General features: G+C 39.4%; 1 protein-coding gene across 3 annotated transcripts in view; it reads left to right on the top strand.

Annotated features, from left to right (window-relative positions):
* Window positions 1-24,175, top strand: part of Bcat1 (branched chain amino acid transaminase 1) — a 106,491-nt gene that overhangs the window by 61,696 nt on the left and 20,620 nt on the right. For all 3 annotated transcript variants that reach the window (XM_046436168.2, XM_046436167.2, XM_046436169.2), the window contains exons 6-7: window positions 12,631-12,794; window positions 20,474-20,616. In XM_046436168.2, the coding sequence (XP_046292124.1) occupies window positions 12,631-12,794; window positions 20,474-20,616 (307 nt within the window). The remainder of the gene's footprint in view (window positions 1-12,630; window positions 12,795-20,473; window positions 20,617-24,175) is intronic.

Here is a 24,175-nt window from a genome sequence, read left to right as displayed (position 1 = left end):
GGAGCTGGAATGGCAGGATTGAACAATGTGGCCTTAAGATCACTTGATAGGTCACAGTCTTCCATGTTACATGGGGTTTATGGTGGCTTCTGTCATCTCACTGTCTTTACAGAATGATTGTAGGCACACTTCTGTCAGTTATGTGATTTCGCCCTAAAAGGGCGAAAAGACTAAAAAGTCTTTTCTGCTGCTGGTCTTCATGTTTTTCTTTCATGTTGTTTTCATGTTTAGATTAGCTGATTAACTAGGCCTTATGTCCCAAAGGCATTTGGATTTCTTCAAATGAGCATGTGTGTGTGTGTGTGTGTGTGTGTAATTCATTAGGAGATATAGGGACTAGGGGTGTAGCTCAGTGGTAGAGTGCTTGCCTGGCATGTGCAAGGCCCTGGGTTCCATCCCCAGCACAATCAAAAAAGAGGCACCCATAGAGAGGAGAGAGGAGAGCCTCCTAGTTGATCAGATGTGTCCAATTGTATTCTCTGGTGTGGCAGTCACTTTTTTGATAGAATACTCAGTATTCCACAATAGACACGTAAGGGTCCCAGCCAAGACATAAATAATCAAAATCTGTGGAGACTCTGTAATTTGACACACTCTGCAATTCTTCTTAACTACTTTCAAGAGTGTCACTATCTCAGATCTTGTTAAGGCATCACATGCATATGTATCTGGTGGTCTTAAAGCTTTATTTACTCTAAAGATTGTAAGCTGGCAGCAAGGTGGAAATATTTATAAGTTGAGAGCCGACCTTCATTGAGAGGAGGGTGTTAAGTTCACACTCATGGGCCATGATGTGCCAGTCCTGTATTACTTATCACTTCTCATGCTCAGTAAGATTCAGTAGCTACCATGTACATGCTCTGTTGGTAACTTATAAATTTCATTGTATTTGCAAAGGGCGCTTCACATCTTCACATTCTTTATAATTAACTTTTAATTGTCTTCACAGGTATGTACCTTTTATACCAATGTTTTTGTGAAATTTTTAACGTGAAAAATAATTAAATCCATTACTAAATCCTTTTATATTTAAGATAATATTAAACAGAAGAGTATAATATTGGAAAACATGTTTAACTTATTATTAACATACAACTTGTGAGTAGGAATTAGTAAAAAATATGAGGCCACCAGTGGGTGATAATTTTTGGGGGAAATTTGTTAAATTCCCATTCAAACACAATGTTAAACCTTAATGCACAAGTTAAAACACAAAATTAGCAACATGAATTATATAGTATCTGTGTAGCATGCAAATATATAAATACATATAGTTTATTGGACATATTATACATGAAAGTTTTATGAAAAGTTTGGAGAATAAAATCATTTGCATTGCCAAAGATTTCTCATATTAACAAGAACTTCAGGGACTGGGGATATGGCTCAGAAGCAGAGCACTTGCTTATCACAGCAAGACCCTGGGTTCAATCCCCAGTAAGACATACACACATGCAAAAAAAAAAAAAAAAAAACTTCAGTATCATTTTAATTAAAATCTTCTGAAGTGTTTATTTGTAGGTTATTAAAAACTTGTCTTTTGTATAGCTCTACAAGGAAATGTTTTGTAATTTGATTTCATTATTAAGATCTAGTACTTGGCAGCCATAGTTTAGGTAATATTATTTAGTACTATTTGCTTGCATGCTAACAATTGAAGCTTTTGTAGAACCCACATAATGAATATATTTCTGAGGCATTTGAGCATCAAAGCAAGTGCTGTGGCAATACCTGTGTAAACTGAGAAGATTTCAATAAGAAAAACTTGTAAATATCAGTTCTACACACCCTGAAAGTTCTTGTTTTCCCTGTTTTCTGGGTCATTGAATGGGACATTTGTTGTTCCAAAAGTAACTGGCAGCATGATGGACCTGCAGTGTACCTTATAATATTAAAGCAAGGTTTTTATTATAAAACAAATAAAATTGTTCAATTAAAAAAAAAAAACAAACTTAAGTGAGAAATTAATAGTTAAGAGTGCTTCAGACTCTTGCTGATTATGTACCAATTTTAAATTAAGGTAAAATCTGAAATCATAACATTCATTTATTTATGTATTTGTAGTGCTGTGGACCGAGGGCAACACCTCTGCCACTGAGCTATGCCCAGAGACTCTACAATAAAAATATTTAAATGAGGAATATGTACATGAATGATTTTAGTTTATCAGACAAGAAGTTAAAATTATGACTTTCAGGTTTATTTTAGTACTAGAAGCCTCAGAAACCTACATCCAAAGAAGCAAGTTTTGCTGTTTTAAGCCACCCATTTTCTCTAATGCAGGCTCAGCAGTGTGAATGCACACACATGGGTACACATATAGGCTTCATAGGATTGTGGTCTCAATAGTGAAAATACTTCCAGCCACAGACTCTAAAATCCTTTTTCATTTTCCACTTTTTTCATTGTATCTCTGTCCTGTTTCATGGTACTCTGTATTTGAAAGGTGGTGGAATAAGAGAACAGAGAGAGAAAATCACTGAATTATATAATTTATACCTAAATTATATCAGGGCTGAGAAGTAGCCAATAAGAAGGGGGTAGAGTTAGGTCTAGGGACAGCCCCACAGTAGTTAGCACCCAGCACCTTTAATCAGGCTGCAGGCTGGTTACTACAGATCTGTCTGCAAGCTACCAGCAAATTTGCCCTTATCAAAACAGGTGTTCTCAAAGACAGGCTGATCTTGGCTGATATGAAAGTTGTTTGATTCTTCATATTCATTTAACTTCAGAGTCCTGAATTTGGATTGTCTCTAAATAAATTTCTGGTTGAGCTCAGCTACAGATCAGTTTGTGTTTGGATGCACAGACTACAGAATACAATTTGAATAATGCAGAACAACCTTTTAATCATCTCACATGAGCTGTTTCTCTGTTCAGCATTTCCTGGGAAATCTTTCAGTATGAAATTGTCATTAGAGTTCACATTTTAAAATCCCCCTGCCATTTTTGAAGTGGCTGAAGAAAGGCTAGAGATCAAATTCATCAGTCCCAAACAGGTCACTCTATTTGTGGTTCACTCCACAGGGAGCATAAGGACATGCACATTTCACAGATGCATTTTTTTTTAAATCACCTTGTAAAATCTGTATATTGTCCATACAGTTTTACCTATAGTGATATCAATTCTAATTGAAAGAATTCCCTTTGTTCACTGCCTCTTTTTTTTTAATGTTTTTACATCATATTTTTTCCCTTCACAATTTCTTTCTAGTTAGCACAGCAGTTGTTTATCATCATCAACTTGTGTATTTTCTGCACTTTTACACATCCAGCTCCTGTGAGAAATAATGTATATTTAGAATTAACCTGCTAGCTCAGTTTGAATGATCCCAATTTTGTTGGCAACACCCAAAGCATCATAGTCAAGAGCCAGTCATAAGCCTTCTCCTCTCCATCAGGTCTGATCAGCATATTGACTGTGGCCACATCAGTGTCATAGAGCATCCTCACAGCCTGTCTGATCTGATGCTCTTCTGTCTTCTTCATGGTCGACTCAGTGGTCAGAGGGAACCGGATGATGGCATAGTGGTCAAGCTTGTTTCTCCTGCAGTGTCTTGCGCCGCTGGAGGGGGATGACAGAAGAGGTGGATCTTCTTTTTGTGGCTGTGGACTTCTTTCAGCTCTGCCTCCTTGGCCTTTGAAGTCTTTGCTTTGGCTTCAGCTTGGGAAGGCCGGGAGCTTCCTGTTTTTGCTTTTAGTGCATGTCCCTGTTTTAGTTCCTTTCTGTGTAATTAGTTTTTGGTACCAAATCATCCTGTAACTTTTTGAAGATCCACTAGAAGGATGAACTGCATGAACTGCTATGAGCAAGGCTGGCTGTGACAACTTTGCTCCACTGCTTAGCCAACAGCAGTACCAAAATGCTGAGTCCACATCTCAGACATGTTAAGAGTGAAAATAGATAGACATCTTAGAATCTGAAATATGATAGCAAAGTTTATTTAGCTGATTTTCTGTGGATCTACTATTATGTTCATGTAACAAATAGAAGTGTTAGTGCTAAAATGAGTAAAGCAGGAAAATTAAATTTAGAAAGCCTATACTTAAAGTCTATATTTATATTATAGATATACCCTAGTGTGTATAAAGAGATTCAGTGATATTTTTTGCAGCTCATATGATTTGCTGATATATTGGATGTGAACGTGAGAGAAGAGAGGTCAAGTTTTTCTTATGGACCTTACCAACAGGATTCTAACCGTTTATTGGGACAGGAAAGACGGATGATTTTTGTTCATTGGAGTGATGATGGTTTGAATTTAGGGTGCAGAAACCTAAGCCAGTGATTTCATATAGGTACTTGGTGTGCAAGTCCATTATTCCTGGGAGAATTTGGAATTTGAATGATATACTCTAGTCTTTAGAATAAAAAGTATTTTTAAGACAGGACCCTGGTGAAGTCTTTATGGGAATAACTGGAGAAAGAGATGCAGACAAGGGAAGGATTAGGCTGTGGGCAGGTGTTTAGGACAAAAGGAGGAGCAGCTGTGGGGTCTATCAGGTAGAAAGAAAAGCAGGAGAAGTTTGTTGCACTGGAAGCCAAGCAAAGCACGAGGTGCAATGGGAGCAACTGTGGCAAATCCAGTCCCTGGAACCAATAAAATGTGGTAGGAATGGTCTCCTGAATTTGGCAACAGGAAGGTAGGTCCCTAGTGATCTTGATCAATGTATTTCAGTTCACTTTTGCGTTTGAGAGACTGAATGTTTTGGAGTCAAGGGAGAGTGGGAGACGTTTTGCTGCTGAGTAAGTGCAGTCTGATAAGGAATTCTGCTACCCAGTGGGGCAGAGACATGGACAGCTAGTTCGAGTCTCAGGCTTTAGGGTAAAGGGACTGTGTTTAAATGGGAGCTCTGGCATCTTTCTAAGCTGACAGAAAGGCAAAGCTGATGGTTAAAACATTCAAAACTCTATATCATGGTCTACTCCTGACAGTGGCAGCAGTGTAGGTGGCCAGTGGCATGTGACCAGATGGGAGGACTTGCCTTCTCTAGCTTCCAATTTTACACACACACTCTTATTATCACCCATGTCTTCGGGTGGACCCTTCATTTAAATGTAATATTCTTGATTACCAGGGTCAGTATCTTCTCCCTCACCTGCTCAGCTGGGGTTGGACTTGCTTCTTCCCTGGGTCTGCAGCATGAATGTTAGCACCCTCACTGTTCTTGTTTCTCTGTTCTAGGTCTAGCACAGTGCTTGTCCTAATCAATTGAAACAAACTGGGTGGACACTCAAGGTCCACATCAGGAGCCTGTGAGGAGATCCTGGCTCCGAGGTCATTCCCAGTTCAATAAGCATTTTCCTGTTATCCAGAGAAGGCACCAATAACCTTTTTCTGAAATTGGCCAGATAACAAATGGTTTCAGCTTTGCAGACCACACAGCTACCCAACTCTGCCTTTTCAGTGCAGAAGCAGCTATAGCTAGCTTATAAATGATCGAGCATGTTCCAGTGGCACTACAAAAGCAGCAGGCTGAAGCTTGTGACTCCTGACCTGGAGCCCTTCCTGCCAGGGAAGCGAAGCATGGCTTTTCTGAGGGTGACTCATTCCAGCTCCCCCGAGCATTTCCCTGGCAAGTGTTCCTGACCAGCCGACCATGATGCAGTTCTACTTAGGACAGGTTTTTAGTTTACCAAACCACATTTTCCAGTACATCCGTATAACCACCCATGTCTTTCCCCAGTGCTCCCTCTCCATGGTCCCCACATGGAGTGTCGCGTGCAGTGCCAGGGTTGCAGCTGCAGTCATTGGAATGTTGTCTTCATCTCTTTGTCCTGGCACAGATCAATTGATTTACCACTACTACACTACTACTCTTATCCATTGTTACTTGTAAAAATAATAATTATTGCTGTTTGTTGACGGCTTGAAAAAAGATCAGGCCTTGGGGTGCTTTTCAACTATTATCTGATGTAATCCTGGTACCAACCCTCTGAGGAGATATGGTCATTACCACTATCTTTACTTGGGAAGAAATCTGGGTAAGACAGTTATGTCCCTTTAGTCTTTTCATTTCCTCTTTCGTTTTCTGTACACTTTTGTTTTAACTTTTAAATCATTCTTACTTAAAAACTAAGATTTGCATATTCAGCCTCCTTTTTGTCAAGTGTTAAATTTGTCTTCTTTGTCCCTGTGAACAGGGAAACAACCTGGATCTGTCCCCTATTTGTATAATAGCAATTCTGAGGAAATTCTGGATTTTTGCTTCTCCTTCAACATTCTTTTCATATGTACGTATTAACTCAAGATAATTACTCGGCAATAGTGAGGCACTAAGCAACTCGGTGAGACCCTGTCTCTAAATAAAACATAAAATAGGGCTGGAGATTCAGTCCCTGAATGCTGAAGTGCCCCTGAGGTCAATCCCTTGTCCCCCGCAACCCCCACAAAAAAATACTTCAAGTATGATAGAGGCCCTCCTTAATGGCTTTCTCATCTTTTTTCTAAAAGCAACATCTTATTAAGATGAACAGTCACGCCACAAATATTTGGTCAAAATATGGAATAAATTACCCAACAAAAATGGTCCTGTACTTCATGGAGTTTATAAGTTAGCAAGAAGTAGAGAATTAAATAGGTTGGTATCAGAAAGTGTGATACCACTTTGCTAGTCTAAATTTGAAGTACAAGATGTCATGTAACATGCATTAAAAGCACCTAGGCTCATCTAGGACTGCTTGTTTCCTGAAGTGACATTTAAATGACATTGAAATTGAGATTGAATTGTTCATATTGGAAGAGGATAGAAGTGAGTCTTCGGTTGCTCATCACTTCCTGGAGGCTGGAAGTGCAAGGTTAAGGTGCAGCTAATAGGGCTGTTCTCTGGAGAGACTCTCTTCCTGGCGTGTAGATGACCAGCCTAAGGCTGTTTCCACAGATACAGGGAGAGAGTACTGGTGGCTTTTCCTCATTCTGTAAGGATACCAGTCCTATAGGATTAGCCCCGTTTTCTTATGACCTCATGTAACCTCTCTTACTTTCTTAAAGGCCTCATCTTCAAGTGCAGTCACACTGAAGGTTAAGTCTTCAACATAGGAAATTGACAAGTCATAATTATCATGAGTGAGCTATGACATTAACACAGACTGTCCATGGTTGTGTTTTTCTACTCTGTCAGAATTTATTGATTAACAATTAATTCACAAGCTACATCATGTTCTTCAGTTGCAATTCATTGAGTACTTGTGGATCACTTAGTAGCTACAAGCCAGGCAATTATAGGTTCTTTTATTCCCATCTTAATTACTATTCTAGTCTGTAATACTCAAGTCACATCATGCTTCACACAATGGTAGATATATTTATAGGTTATGGAAAGGCTAAGAAAGGGTTAGGGTGGCTACAGGGCTTCAGGAGGCTACACTGAGAGAGCAAAGGCAAAGGCCAGATACAAATGCAAGAGCCATTGCAGGTGGTCAGATGCGATTAATGACCAGCCTGAGAACCTGTTCTGAGAACAGAGCTGTCAGTGCATGGAACCTATTCTAGGCTGGGGTCCAGATGGCTGGTGGGCAGCATTCAAGTGGGCCACTTCCAACAGAGAGATTGAGCCGAGCTGATCTGAAAACCCAGTGACAGTTGGGAGATATTTGCCTGTCGACCTCATGATACATTTACAAAAGCATTCACTTGTTCTGATGATGTGTTGGTGTGTGTTATCTAGTCAGTCTTGGGAGGCTACTCCTTTTATGGGTTTTAGGTGAGAATTTTATCAATTTGTGGAGAAACTGATAAGCTCACAGGCCTGCCTGGTTTTTCAGATAGGAGTTTGACTGCTCCAGTGTTCTTATGCTTCTGATTTAACTTGGTAAGTTCACAGGGGGTCATTTTTATTCGCATGATTACTTTATCTGTTTGTGCCTTATGATTGTACTATGTAGCTTAAGGAGGTTCTTTTTGATGAGTTCTATATCCAGCATCTCGTGGTATCTCTTTGCCCAGACAAATTACCACGTCATTCTGCCTTAGCACTTACACTTGCTATAGAACAGCTCAGGTCTAGGCACAGCCTGAAAGCTGCTGTTCTACATGTTATGGAAGGATTCAGCAAGGCCCAGCCTGCTCTCCACATAATGCGGTAATTCAGTCTGTAATGGGGTGGGGGGAAGGAGAGTGTTCCGGGTTGAGGAGATACTACAGGAGAGCATGTGGAGGTAGGAGAATGGGAAGGGATTGAAAGCAGGGAACATGGGGAGCACAAGTATGTGGGCAGCAAGCAAGGCCCTCGCCCAGGAGCTCTCTTTAGGGTAGGAAATTCCAAGTCCTCCATTAATTTTTATTTCAAACCTTTGATATAGTGTAAAATAGCTGTAGATTAAGTGTAGCTCTTGAGCAAAATCATTTGTTTTGAGTCTCATTTTCCTCAATGTAAATATAGGAGTGTAACTCCTAACTTCCCTGTGTGTTCTCATATATCTCATATATCTCAAATATCTTAGAAGCCAAAAAACAATGTATAATATTGAAGTTTAAAAAAATCTGTTCCAAAGCAACTGATTTTACTGCAGGAACTTGATTTTCTTTCTGTGGATGACCATCACATCACACATACACACAAACACCCCCTCCCCCCCCCCACACATTGCTGGATCCTCTCCTGTACAGCACCCCTGACTACAGTATTATTCTCTTTTTGTGTGTGGTACTAGGGCTTGAACCCAGGGGTTCTCTATCACTCTACCTCTGATGACATCCCCAAGCCCCCCCCCTTTTTTTTTACTCTGAAAAAATATTTTATTTATATATGAATTCATTACTTTGCATACTTCCTTCAGAACATTTATTAAAAACACATCATTCATACATTGTGTGGAAAATCCACCATAAAATTTTGTGTATCTACAAAATGTATAGGAAAAAAAAAGCCTTTATTTGACATTTTTAAACTAGTTCCAATCTTTTTTAAAAAATCACTCTCTATTTAAATTAACCAGGATTTCTTAAAAAGAACATCTTATCTTTCAGATAGGTAGTTTAAATTATGCTTAGCATGTTCTAACCTCTTTTTTTTTTTCTTTTACTTTGAGAAAGGGCCTCACTAAATTGCTGAGGCTAGCCTAGAATTTGCAATCCTCCTGCCTCAGCTTCCTGAGTTACTGAGATTATAGATGTGACACCAGCATCTGGTTTGTAACCTTTTCTAAGAGCTAGCAGGATTCAAAATAGAAATCAGGCTGCTCTCTGGGTTAAAGAAAATGCTTCTTTTTGAAAAGTGCTCATCTGTTATTCCTAGCTGTTTCATTTTCTCCTTCTTAACTGCTCAAGCCACGTGCTGCTCCGCATCTCAAACAGACTAATAGAATTTTATCAGCTTGGTGAGCTCACTTCAGACAACCCCATGTTGTGTCTTCCTGTGGAGGAACTTCTGGCTGACCCAGAAAGAAGTGTCAGTTTCCCTGCAGTTTGCCTCTTTTTTATTATTACAACAAAGTTGTAAGATGAAGCCGATGAAATTTAAAAAAAAAAATCTTCTTACTGTTTTTTATACATTAGTATTTTAATCTCGAAGTCAGTGTGGTCGTGAAGTAATGTGCTTTGCATGTGAAAATTTTTAATCTCTCATTCATTCTGCTGAAGTATTTCAAAAAGCTAGTAGAGAAGAATTCAAAGTCAATCAAAATGTGCACAGGGTATCAGACTTGTTGAAAATGACCCACCCACTCGATTAGCCATTGGCATCCTTATTGTCTCTGTATGTTTGTGGCTTTTGCTTTATTTAATTGGAAATCTGATCTGGCCATTAAAAATTTTATTCATAATCATTTGATTAAACTATAAAATAAAATACTCTTCGTGGCAGCCCAGAATTTATGTTTTTTAGGATAGAAAGGCAAATTAAACAAAGGAACAAATAATGGTCCCTGAGAGTATAAGCAGACCCAATCACCAAGTTCCTTTCCTGGTGCCGAGACTTAAAATGTAAATACTGTCTATCGAACCCAGAGCTCCACACATGCCAGGCAAGCACTGTACTACTGAGCTACATCCCTAGCCCCTTTTGCTTTATTTTGAGGCTGGGTCTGGCTCAGTTGTCTCGGCTGGCCTTGAATTTACAATCCTTCTGTCCCAGCCTCCTAAGTTGCTGGGATCACAGATGTGTGCCGCTGCATCCAGCTATAGAAATCTTTACACAGAAAGACTATTTTTGTAAGTGATCCTTGAAGGAGGAAGGTGACTAAGATGTAATCCTCACCAGTAGTACTTAGAGTACTTCTAAGACTTGAGAGGACCAGTCTTAAATTTAAGAATATAAAATGTTAGTACACATGAACACATATTTCTTTTGCCATTGAAAAATTGTAGCCCATCATTTACCTGCTTGCTAAGAATAAAAACATTGCTTTAAGGCTCATGGAGACATTTTTTTCCAGAGCGGGTATGTGTAGAATTCTTCCCTGTTTTCTATCTGTGCTCTCTATACTACCACCTAGTGGAATAAATGAAGTTTACTTGTCAATTAAAATTGGAAGGAAATACCAGGGAAGAAAGTGAACAAGGTTCTGGGATGGAACCCGGGGCTAAGTGTATCCTGGATACATGCCCTACTACCTATACCCTTAATGAAGTGAAATTTATCACAGGAAAAAGATCCCATGATGATGTGTTATTGTTACTTCTTTAAATATAATACAGGTCATGTGAAATACGGGAGTTCCCAGTAAAAAAACGTCCAGGCATTCATGTGATAATCAATAAAACGCTTTTAGCTCTTACACAAATAAGCTATTTTATTCAGAAACTAGAAGGTAGGTAAGCCTTGTAGACTTTCTGGTATATTGTATCTCTAAATTATTGAGACGTTTCTCTTTTCATGGTAAAAAAAAAAAATATTTAAAACATTAAGGTCCAAAGCAACCATGAAAGGGAGATATTGGCATTTTCTTTAATAGGTAAATAAAAGTACAGAAATAAGATAATCAGGTTTTATCTAAGCCGGAAGAAACACAGGTATGTATACCATGCTGACATTTTCCCTTCCAAACAATGAAACCAAAAAAAAGGCAAACAAAGTGCTCAGGCTCCTCATTCTTTCTTGGTGGAAGGCTCTTATTTTCTTTTTTTTTTTTTTCTCCTTCTTTGTTTTTTTTTGGGGGGGTGGGGGGTACTGGGGATTGAACTCGGGTACTTAGCCACTGAGCCACATCTCCTGCCTTATTTCGTATTTTATTTAGAGACAGGGTCTCACTGAGTTGCTTCATGCTTTGCTTTTGCTGAGGCTGGCTTTGAACTTGTGGTCCTCCTGCCTCAGCCTCCCGAGCCGCTGGGATTACAGGAGTGCGCCACCGTGCCTGTCCTCTTATTCTCATCTAAAGCCCCCATGGAAGAACAAACACAAACCAGCATGGAAGCAGAACCTCTTGCTGCTTGCTAATTTCTCTAACTCGCTCATCCATCACTCACATGGGTTTGTTCTGTGGCCTCCCGAGCTCTGCTTAGTCCCTGTGTTCCTGTATGGTGCTGGCAATGGCAGCTTCCTGTTTCCTAAGGGGACACACTTTTCAGATGGCCTCAGTAGGCACATACACACTTCTTGTTATGCTCACAAATATTTTACCGATGATTCTTGATGTCAAAGTAGTGGACTCGGGACTGGGAGGCAGGGAGTAGGAGGGGAACGTATAAGGGAAAGTCAGGTAACTACCCCCCCACCCCCCTGCCCACCCAAACTCCACTTGGCCAGTTGCAGACAACATTATAGAAACACAATAGCAGCTGGACATAAGTTTCCTCTTCTCTTCTCTCACTCTACATGATATTTCCCACCCCGCTGCTTAGTTCAGGCAGATGTGGCTCCAGTACTGACTTGGTTTGTGATTTCTGGTGGCCTTAGATTATATAGAAGAGCCCAGTGACTCTTTATGTAGCCCTCAAAACTTCTAGTCTCTCAGTTTTCTTCCTTAATAATTCACTGACCCTAATGCCACATAGCTGCTTTTGTGTTGGAGGGATTGGCATGATTGTGCATTGCTGACTTTTGATTCCTGGTAGTTGTGATAACGGCTGTCTTGTCTCCTATCTGTGTTATTTATGATACAAGCTCCTGAATCATTCCCCCTGCCCTTTTGATGGTGTTTATCGTGCTTGGTCTCTTTGCCTTTGGAAAAACCACACTCTTGCTCTTTGTTAAGTGACACACAGGCAGATGTGGGCATGGCATCCTTTCAGACAGTCACCTCCTGGAGGCGCTGATCTGTCTTGGAGTGTTGACTAGGCTGGGAATTAGAAGGGCAAGTTAAGAGGAGCAGGATAGTGTATTTCCTCTCCCAATACTAGAGACTGAGGTTTTCCCTCTGTCAATTTCCTGTCAATGCAACCTTGTCCTATCAGCAATAATAATTGATATATTTACATTTTCTCTAAAATTGTAACTCAGAAAGCAAAGCCAAAATTTACATATATGTGCATAAGTATATGCATGTATGCACACATTATTATAATAAAGACAATAATAAAAAGAAAGAAAAAAGAAAACAAAGCCAAGGAGTGTTTCCTTCTTAAAAGACCTTAAAAGGCTTTGTGTCACTTGACTTTAATTGGCTGGGAGATAGTTGCAGATCAGCTCTAGAGTTTAAGACTAGTGTCTACATCGTAAATTACAGACGTGTGTACTTTTACTTTATTGCAGCCTTCTCTTGGAGTCAAGAAGCCTACCAAAGCCCTGCTCTTTGTAATCTTAAGCCCAGTGGGACCTTATTTTTCAAGCGGAACCTTTAATCCAGTATCCCTGTGGGCCAACCCGAAGTATGTCAGAGCCTGGAAAGGTGGGACTGGAGACTGCAAGATGGGAGGGTAAGTCAGCCTCTCTCTCTGAAGGAGACAGTCCTTCCCAATCCTGCAGTAATTAATGTTTGGCTTCAATGTGAATCATATAATAATATGCAAATGTAAATGCTCATTTTTTTTGTTTCCTGTTTAGGTTTAAGTGTTTTAAAGGAGGTAGTTGTTTAAAGAATAACCCATGGCCCTTCATGAGAGAGAAAGGTGGACATGACATATAGGCAAGAACTACAGCAAAGAAACCAGGAATCAGTTCAGCTGTCTGTACTTGAGCTTGTCTGCTTCGCTGAAGTGCTTTCATGCTGCCAGAGATTGTAGCCACACCTGCTGCGAACTGGCTGAGGGGAGCCCGCTTCAGCTCTCTCTGGCTGGTCTCAGGCCATATGTAGCTGGCAGGAAATAAAAGAGCATTCAAAAGTGTTGGACAGTTTCAGGGGTGGACTTGGCCTTGATTTGGGAATGCCCCTATAGGTGGATAAGAATGGCTGGATTAAGCAGGCTGGGCTCTTCCTGGTCTGTCTCCAATAGTGATGTGCATCATCTGGTCCCTGATAAAACACGTACATTCAGGAAGGCCACGGAGTTGAATGACACACTGCTGATGTTTTAGACAGTGCCCTTTCCATTCCTTCCTTTTCCCCTTCTCTTCCCCTCCCCCTGTGTTAGCCAGCATTTCATTGCTGTTACAAATACCTGAGGAAGACAACAGAGAGGAAGAAAGATTTTATTTTGGCTCATGGTTTCAGAGGTCCCAGTCCTGATTGACTGGCTCCATTGCTTTGAGCCTGAGGTGAGGTAGAACATCATGGCGGAAGGGCATGACAATGGAAAGCTGCTCAGTTCATGGAAGCTGGAAAGTATAGAGGAAGAGAGGAGGGAGCCAGGGATAAGGTATGGTCTTCAAGGGCATGCCTCCAAGAACCCACTCCTTTGATCATGTCCCACCTCCTACAGTCTCCAATGTCTCCCAACAGTGCCATCAAGTCATTAATCTAATGAAATCAGAGCTCTCGTGATCCATTTACTTCCCCAAAGCTGTACCTCTGAACACTGCTGTACGGGGGACCAAGCCTTCAACACATGAGCCTTTGGGGGACATTTCATATCCAAACTAAAACACCCTCCCAGGATCAGTTACAGCATACGCATTCAAAAATGCACAGTGGGCAGTGTCAAGCAATTGTGATTAATATATAAGATCTAATGGACAATAGTTGACAACTACAGGAACAAATAGGTGTTGCAGGAAGGATGGAAACTCTTACAGGTCAAAGGTATTAAAAATAGAGAACACTGTAGTAGATATAAACAGCTGATTTGAGGGACTCATCTGTAGACTGAACGCAGCTAGTAAAATAATCAGAGAGCGTGGAGCTCTGTCTGTAGAAACTTTTCCAAATGAAATAAGGGGAAAGAAATGAATGGAAAAATATAACAGTAGACCTAATATTTACTGTATGATGAGTTGAACATTACTGGAACACCAGAAGGGGAAAGGGAAGGGGAAGAAATATTTGTTATAATAATGGCTGAGGATTTTCCAAAGTGAATGACAAAAACCAAAGTCTAGATACAGGAGGCTTAAGGAATACCAAGCAAGATAAATACCAGAAACATCAAATATCATCTTTAGACTGCTGGAAAACTAAAGACAATGCAGGAAATCTTGAAAGGAACCAGAGGGAGAAAAATGCCTTAAGCACATAGGAGTTACAAAAAGAATTACAGTGGGTAAGAAGAGGGGAAGAGGGGGAATGATAGCAGCCAAATTATGTTATTGTATGCATATACAAATATGAAACAACAAATCCCACCATTGGTACGGCTATAGTGTACCAATAAGAAATATGGAAAAATTTAAAAATATGGATTGAACTTAAAAAAAAGTTATAGTGGACTTCTGGTCAGAAGCCATTAAGCAAGTGGAAGGTGTTAAAGTGTTAAAAGAAAATGTTGAAAGTGTCAGAAAGGAAGAGTGTAGAAAAAGGAATCTGTGAAGATAAAGTAAAATGTTTCTTGTCCTTATTTTTAACTCATCAAAAAAATAATGGTTTATTTAAAGTGATAATAGGAAGTACGTATTGAGTGAGCAGAGCATAGCTGAAATGGGTGACAACGATGCTGTGAAGGACTCAAGGGTCAGACTTGAGATCTGGTCTCCATGCTCAGCTTCAGAAACTGCATGGGAGTCTGTACTAATAGATGCATACACAACTGTTCATATTTCTGTAAAGTATGGAGTGAACCCTCACATGATCTATGGACTTGTCTATCACACTTAATGCAAGATGGTAATAAGAGGAGAACTGGAGCTGGGGAAAGGGTAGATGAAAACGCTTTGTGCTCTTTGCTTACTTTCTCTAAGGCTTAAAGTACTCCAAGAATAACGTTCATTATTTAAAAAGAAAAAAAAAATGCTTTGACTAAGGCCCAGGTCTTCTGTGATCAATGGAAGTTGACTTGAAGAGTCTTACAGGAGAGGAAGAGATGAGAGAGGACTGAGTCTTGGAGCTCAGAATCAAAGCAGCACTGGCAAGACGAGGCAGTAACCAGAGGACGGACTTTTAACCTACATGCGTATTGTTTCCAAGATGTCATCAAAGCTCCCTATTCCTATGCTTCCAAACTGGAGAAACACAGGGAAACATGATTTTGCATTGAGTATCAGCTAATTTAGTTGGCAGAGACGTTTGGAGTCAAGGGAAGATTTGTGTTTTATTACTTCCTTCAGTCTAATTGAGTCAGCCATTACCCTCCAAGCACTTTTTAGGACCCCTGTGTTCAGTTGGTATTATTAAATAGCTATTGATTCACACAAGCTGACTAAGTGACTCTGAAGAAAGGAGAGAAAGATGATATTTTCCTTAATTCTAAGATTATTCCACTGTTTTTAGCCCCTGGAGATAACATAAGCCTTTTTTATTTGTTTTAGATTCTGAGGATTGAACCTGGGGCCCCCACACATGGTAGGCAAGCAGTCTTTCCACTGAGCCACACACCTCAGTCCTTTCTATGTCCCCCTTATTTTGAGACAGGGTCTTCCTAAATGGCCGAGCTGGCCCTCAAAATTGTGATCCACCTGCCTCAACCTCCAGAGGATGGAGTTACTTGGGAGGTACTCAGGTACCACTGTGCCTAGCTAACATTAGCCTTTTATGTCTAAGTGTGAGTGAGAACAGTAGTACAACAGCACAGAGCTGAAGGGGAATCGTAGCCTCATGGGCCTCATTTGGCTGCACTGTGAAATCTCCAGGAGTCTAGCCTATTGCTGATGCCTGCCTCCTAGCTCTAGAGAGTTTGATTTCTCTTGTGTGGGGTACAGACTGAACATCAGGATATTTTAATGTGCAGCCACACTTGAGAAGTAATGAGCTAGAAGAAGGTTTTTCATCACAGGAATATCTTTAGTACCCATCACTTTTTTTCATTCAGAACAAGTCAGGCTTCTTTCTCCTTATATCTCCTTGCGCCCTCACCGACACACACAATTACCTGTTAGTTTTTGCTTTTTCTTTTACCACTCTAAGGGAGGACATTGATAATGCCCGCAGGAGCAAGTAGTGTATGGGAAATCTTAGCACCTTCCTTTCATTTTGAACCTAAAACTAGTGCCAAAAGAAAAAAAAAAGTAAGTGAATAAATAAATGATTAAAGTATTTTAAAAACAAACAAGCTAATTTCCTTGGGGTATTATATTTACTCTGAGTCTTATAATCAGGGTGAAAATGCTTACTAATGCAGATTAAGTGAGATGATATAAAGTGCTTGGCACATAGAAAGCTTTCTGCATAAATGGCTAAATAAATTGGCTGGTTGGCAGAGAAACTGTATCACAGCATCTTTGATTCTTGTACAGTAAAATCCTTTTGTCCTCTTGGTTCTCAAAAGTATAATAAAGTATAGGGCTGTTTTGCGATGATTCCATGAAATAAGGTAAGTAAGTACCTAGTACCCTGCTTGACAGTAGTCACCTCTCAACAAACAGTAGCTGATAGTAGGTGGCTTTTTCACTTTCTTATTTTTTTCACTTTCTTATTTTATCTCGGGGACTCTCTTTATCTTGGACTCTCCTTATCAGTTGGATTACACACAATAGAACTTATTCTCTTGGAGGGATGTATTTAATATCTCTAATCTTCCAGATGTTTATTCTACTTAAATTTATATTGAATTTTTTCTCCGTAGGCAGTTTTCCCACTTTTTCAGTTTCTTATTTCCCCCACCGAAAGGACATATGTTTCTCTTCTGAATATTAGAAGCACATGGGAGGGAACCCATAAGTATTACCAAGATATCAATTTCTCTGTGGGCATTTTTAATACAGTGAACAACTGAGAAAAATCATTGAAAATTTTGTATCAAAGATAAAACATTTATAGAATATGATGTATAAATCAGTCAAATACTAAACATTAAAATCCTTTCAATGCATTGAAACAGTTGTCTTTAATTTCTCTTTCCCTGCCCAGGTAGTTTTAATTCAGACACACTCTCAAAAGGGTGTGTTTTTGTTCTTAGAGCCTTATTTAAAAGGCTATTCATGCTGGAAGAATTCCCATTGTGTTTTTTTTTTTTTTTAATAGATTAAAGGGCATTTTACATGTGAAATAATCATTTATTTTTAGATATGGCAAAATCTTACCATTGTATCACAATGAGAGAAAATTCAGCTAAAATTCAACTGAATATTTTTAAACATATTACATTGGGGTGTGACAGGCTTATATAACCTATTTCTTAGTGTTTGTTATTTATTTATTTTTTCCAAATAACTATGACATATGTGTGTGTGTGTGTGTGCATGTGTGTGTATACACACATACACATATGACATATAAAACAAAATATTTTTGTCAGTCAAATAAATTGATGAAGCAAAAATGTGACCTGATTTGCTTTTTTCACTGGACTTAACTTGGTAAACCCATCATAGGTTGAAAATATCACAAGTGGAGAATGCATTTAACTGACCAAATATAACACCTTAGCAACATGGCTCACCTTATTATCAGTTGTTTATGCTTTCTGTGGCTGACAAGGAGGTGTGGCCTCCTTTTGTTTCCCAACCCGTCGGTACTCCTAGCCCAGATAAAGGTTAAAATTCAATATTTCTTTTTTTTTAAATTCAATATTTCAATATTTCAAATCCTTTTGTCCTCTTGGGTTCTCAAAAGTATAACAAAGTATAGAGCTATTTTGAGATGATTCCATGAAATAAGGTAAGTACCTAGTACCCTGCCTGACAGTAGTCACTTCTCAACAAATAGTAGCTGATAAGTAGGTGGCTTTCTCACCTCAAGACCACTGCAAAGCCGAACCCCCAATGGGATGGGGTTTGGTCTGTAGTAGAAGCACAGGAGCTATACTCAGTCCTGTGAACCCCAAACCCATAGTCTTTCTGCTGGGCTCTCCCTATAGTATGGTTTATATCATTATTAGAAGGCATTCATGTTTTCATGGTGTAATTTTTTATGGTCATTAGACAAAGGCATCCTGTATGCCAGACTTGTATCATCTCCATATTGATCAAGAATTTATGTTTGGCATCTGTTCCGAGGGTCATTCGGTAAATTTCAGCATAACTTTGGAGTGAGTCAACGTCATGCTCCACTATTGATAGCCAGCCATGTGGTATCATGCCTATTTTTCACTGCTTTCTAGACTATTTCAGTTACTAGTCAATATTCTTTCAATTGCAAGTCAGAAAACCAACTTCAGCAATCTTTTTTTAATTTATTTTAAAAATATATGACAGTGGAATGCATTACAATTCATATTACACATATAGAGCACAATTTTTCATATCTCTGGTTGTTTGTAAAGTATATTCACACCAATTCGTGTCTTCATACATGTATTTTGGATAATGATGTCCATCACATCCTACCATCATTGCTAACCCTCTGCCCCCTCCCTACCCCTCTATGAATCAGTCTCCTTATATCAGAGAAAACATTAGGCATTTGTGTTTTGGGGATTGGCCAACTTCACTTAGCATTATCTTCTCCACCTCCATCCATTTACCTGCAAATGCCATGATTTTATTCTCTTTTATTGCTGAGTAATATTCCATTGTGTATATATGCCACATTTTTTTTTTATCCATTCATCTACTGAAGGGCATCTAGGTTGGTTCTACAGTTTAGCTATTGTGAATTGTGCTGTTATGAACATTGATGTGCTGTGTACCTGTAGTATGCTGTTTTTAAGTCCTTTGGGTATAGACCAAGAAGTGGTATAGCTGGGCCAAATGGTCCCCAACTCTAGAAATCTTAAGTGGAAAGGGATCCACTGGCACATTTAACTAGGAGGGTGGTGATGCACCTGCTAAGAGTTAAGATCACTGTTGCTAAGTTTCTGTGTCCTTGCAGGTGCAACCCTAGAGAGGAGAAAATACTTATATTTTAGGTTTCATACATTTTAAGTGAACAAATGAATGAACCCAAAGAAGGGCTTGATATGAGCAGCTTAGGTCACACGCTCACCCTTGAGTTGAATTGCAGCAAGGCAAGATGCTCTGCAGGAAGGGCTGTGTTTTTCTAAGAGGGAAGTTAGTGGGAAAGGAAGATAAGCAAGTGAAAGTGGCTCATATTCATTATAATAATAGCTCTGGCACTTATACTTTTATTTAGACAACAGTGCACATTGTCATCTCACCTATAAGAAAGAGGTAATTAAAAAGACCTAATCAGGTATTTTGCAGATGATTGCATTATTGCTTTGTAGTAGTTTTAGTGAAGTTAGTTTGTTTCTGTGCACCTCTAGGGGCTTTAGTTCAAGGGTGGGTGCAGGATTTATTTCCCATACCCAATTGTCCCATATGGTGCTTCTCAAACTAGTTTCCTAATGTTCTCCAAAAACCAAGAAGAGTGAATTGTACAGCTAGGAGCTTAGGGAGGAAAGCAAGAATCATTCATTTGAAGATTATCATTAAACAGTCATCCATATTTTGCAATATACTCTGTTATTTTCTCATTTAAGCTTAAATAAACTGTAATTTTGAAATGTTACTAAATTCCATTGTCCTTCCAGGAAGATACGCTATGCTCTTTTGATTTTTAAAAAATCTAGGATAAATAAAGTGGGTTAAGAAAAGCAAGCTTTCAGAATACTTTTTGGTCAAACTCAGGATTTTTTTTTTCCACCTTTGGGAATTTCAGACACCAGGCATTTACTTGGTGGTTTTGGAATATGTTAAAAGGTCTCAAATCAGAAAACATCAGTTAATGCTCTGCTACTTGAGCTTAGTTTTTGAGCCTCAGTTTCTCATCTGAATAGCAGAAATAATGTTAATGGGTAATACATAGTATTGAGTGATGTGAGGTTTAAATTAAATAAGTCATGTAAAATGCTTGTGTGTGGAAAAAATACTCAAAAACTTTTAACGTGTTGTGATTAACTTGGTTATTTACCTGTGTTCTCTTGTCATCACTTTTCCTATTAAGATTCTGAGATTTTAGCTTGCTGTCTCTCAGATGAATGCAGAGATCATTTAGGTTCTCTGATGGGTTTTCCTTTAATGTATTGGAGTTAACTAGAGAGAGTACACATATTAAGAACATGTTGAACATCTTAAGAACATTAAGTATGTTGACTACATCCATGTGTGAGTTAAGGACATACATATTTGAGTGTTGAAGATGAGGTTTAGGGTGACATTAATAATCATTATATTTTCTCTCCCTTAAAAGGAATTATGGGTCGTCTCTTTTTGCCCAATGTGAAGCAGCAGAGAATGGTTGTCAGCAGGTTCTTTGGCTCTATGGAGAGGATAATCAGATAACGGAAGTCGGAACTATGAATCTTTTTCTTTACTGGATAAATGAAGATGGAGGTAACACACTCAGATTTCAGCTCTGTGCTATGTTTTGACCATTTTCAATGAGACTCAAAAAGATAAGAACTAGAAAATTAGAAAGAGGGAGTAGGTAACCCAATTCCCAAGGCAAAGAATATTGTGCTTTTGAGTCCAATTGGACTTCAGTTTTAATTTCAAGAAGTTATAAAGACTTTGTTTTTGTTTTTGATGTACTAATTACTGAAATGTCACATTAAGGGATTTAAGTCACTGTGATTTGAAGATATGTTGCTTTCTGCTGTTTGCCACATAGCAAGCATACTCCTATCTGAATACCTTGTATGAGGAAATAGGTCTCAGATCAGTTCAGTGTGCACTAACCATCAACAAAATTTGAAATACTATAGTAATACAGTCTACTGATTGTTTTGATAGAGCATTTAGTGTACCCTTTTGATATACACACATATATGCACGTGTGTGTGTGTGTGTGTGTGTGTGTGTGTGTGTAGCTGTATTTTTCTCTTTCTGTTCTGGGGATTAAACCCAGGGTTTCATGCCATTAGGCAAGTCTCCACTGTTGATCTACACCCACAACCAACTTTCTATAATTTTTTAAATAATTGCAGACTGTTTTTTTTTTTATACCTTTGTAATTTGTCAGAAAACCTCCAGATTTAGTCTAGAGCTTTACTTGATGAAAATGCACTTTTAAAAACAAATCATTGTATCTTAAGATTATATCTAGACCCTTGTTCATTTAAGACTATTACTATATGTCTAGAAATCAGGACTTCTTTACCACCTTTAATATCCTGAATGCTCATTACCTTTCTTTGCTATTTTTTTTTAAGTAGTTGCCAGAGACCATAGGGGTTTGGTGAAGTGTTGACAATGTATATACCATTAAGTTAAATGGCCAAAAGTGTGTCTGTTGCGGGGAGATATGTATTTATTTCTATTAGAATTTTGATAACCACAAAAAATTTAGAAACATATTTTTAAGCGTGTTTTTCCTCCTAGACTGTTCATTTCACAGTGAGTGTCCTGACTTGAAATGTAAAATGATGTTTCTGAATACTTGTGAGGTCTCAGTATTTTCAAATGACATTTTAATTCTACACTAGCCTCTGGTGCTCTTATGTTATTTGGCTAGAAAAAAGAGGAAAGTGGTGATTCAGATGTGGCTGAGTGCAGAGCTGTGTACCAATTTAAGCATTAGCTGCAAAGACTCAACAGGGTGTGCCTTAGATTCCACCAGAGGTAGGGAACACAGGAGGTATGGGCAGCGCCCCTTGTCCTGAGCTGGCCTTGGTAATTCTTGGCATACGAAAGCCAGGTACAGCCCATGTTCATCTTCCGTTCCTGCTGCTTGTACTTGGTACTGTTAAAAAACCACACTTAAACTGGAAAATTTGTGAATTTCAGTTTTTGAGTTATTTTATATACATACATCAAAAATTAGGCCAGGGCTGGGGTTTGGCTCAGTGGTAAAGCATTTGCTTAGCATGTGTGAGGCGCTAGGTTCGATTCTCAGCACCACATAAAAATAAATAAATAAAGGTCAATTGACAACTAAAAAATTATTTAAAAATAAAAGTATGCTAGGGGGGCTGGGGATATCACTTAGTTGGTAGAGTGCTTGCCTCGCATGCACAATGCCCTGGATTCAATCCCTAGGATCACCCCCACCCCCCAAAAAAATTATGCCAGGAAAAAGATGGTGAATGTCGAACTCCATACTTAGGAGAAAACTGATTGATTCCACTTTTCTTCCCACCTGCCTATTCCTTCTCTTCCCCGCCACCCCTAAACCCACACAACCAACCCAAAGCAAAAATAGTTGCATCACTCAGACTGGTGCCACCATTGTGTATGGCTGAGAGCTGTCAGGATTTAAGCACCCGCTGAATCAGAGCTACAAGATTTAATCAGAAGCATCAAGAAACTGCCCAGCTAAAAAACAATCCTTATCCAAACAAGAATCATGGAGCATTTCTATCATGGCTTTTAAAGGTCAGAATAAAAATGAGTGAATTTGTCTTCTGCCTCTTGCAAAATAAGACCTTGAGAGCTTCTCTTTAGTAACTCTTGCCTGAGGCAACTTTAGGTTCAGGGTGCACCTTCGGTTGAGGGTGTTCACCAAAAAGGGCAAATAAATTTGAAACAAGGAGAAAGGGGATGAAATAAATTCCTGAACAGTATTAGGAGAGAAGAAAACAGAACGTTAGCAACAACCTTCAGACCCAAAAGTAAGACACTGAAGCAACTCTGCAGAGACTTTGATTCATGCCACCACGTGGCTTTCTGAAAATACAAAAAAAAAAAAAAAAAAAAAAGTTGAAAGCCAGCAAAATACTGATCTTTTTCACAAATTTTGATAATAGGAGACATAAGCAGGGTTCTTTCAGTAGGGACCTACCACCCCTCTTGGACAAGGGGTTGGTGCAGAAAGGTAGATAAGTCAGACAGTGTGTGTAGAAAGCGCAGTGCTATGCCCAGTGGCTATTTGTGGCCCTTGGTCTGCTCATGGGAATTTTGATTCCTGTAACCAACTGGTAATAAAAATCACACATCTTCCATTTTCTTTCTTTCTTTCTTTCTTTCTTTCTTTCTTTCTTTCTTTCTTTCTTTCTTTCTTTCTTTCTTTCTTTCTTTTCACTCTGTTGATAAGTAATTTAACATATACACCTCACTGTTTGAACAAATTTTATTGTGGTCTGGACACTGGGGATGTAACGCCAGATTCGTGGGACCCCAGTAGACCTCCAGGAGCTGAATCCGATGCAATCACACAGAGTCTTTATTGTAAGCTCGAGCCTGGACTCACAACCATTTCCAATGCAGCGGTCCCAGGGAGTGAGTCCCGGTCCTTTGTTCAGTGAGATTTTCTAGGTTTTGGGGGGATACTCTATGCGTCACAACATCACACAGCAAATCATTCCATACCGCGGGAAAATCAAACAACTCTTAACATTGATTAGCACATTCACTGGCGGGAACAAGTTGGGTAGGGGTGATTGTTTAGTACAAGAGGGGGATTCCTTTGAACTGATTGGTTTAGGCTACGAGGAGAGTACGTGCTGAACTACATGGTTTCCCAACATGTTATCAATCACCATAAACTACTGGGGGGGGGGTCACCTGGCATCCCAGGTATTTTCCCTGTCTCATGCTGATCAGTGGTTGCTAGGGGGTTGCTATGGGTCTTCACCTAGCCTAACTGAGTCAGGGACACCTGGTGCCACAGATCTCTCCTGTTATTTGCAGACAAACAACTCAGCAGGGTGGGTATGTGCCTAGGAGTGCTCTGTGGGTTTTTCCCAGGACAAGGGTCACGCCCCCTTCCTTGGACAGGCTTTGCTCTGAGGTAGAGGCTGGTTTCTCAAAAATGGAGTCACATTAGTTTCTCAGGGACACTCAGAAGAATATAGCCCAGCCCTGTGGCTGTGCTCACAGTTGGCATGGGAGCATGATGGCCACAGGTGTCACTGCTGCAATGTCCACCCAGCCTGTGAGCCTTTTTGGCCACGTAGGTGTTTCCATTCTCTCCTCTGAGCTCTGGCCGTCAGACGTCTGCATGCCTAGGTGTTTC

This window comes from Marmota monax, unplaced genomic scaffold (assembly GCF_021218885.2).
Source record: "Marmota monax isolate L192 unplaced genomic scaffold, Marmota_monax_Labrador192_F-V1.1 WCK01_AAM20220418_F8-fsc00012, whole genome shotgun sequence".
NCBI classification, from domain to species: domain Eukaryota; kingdom Metazoa; phylum Chordata; class Mammalia; order Rodentia; family Sciuridae; genus Marmota; species Marmota monax.
This window is presented reverse-complemented; position numbering and strand designations above follow the sequence as displayed.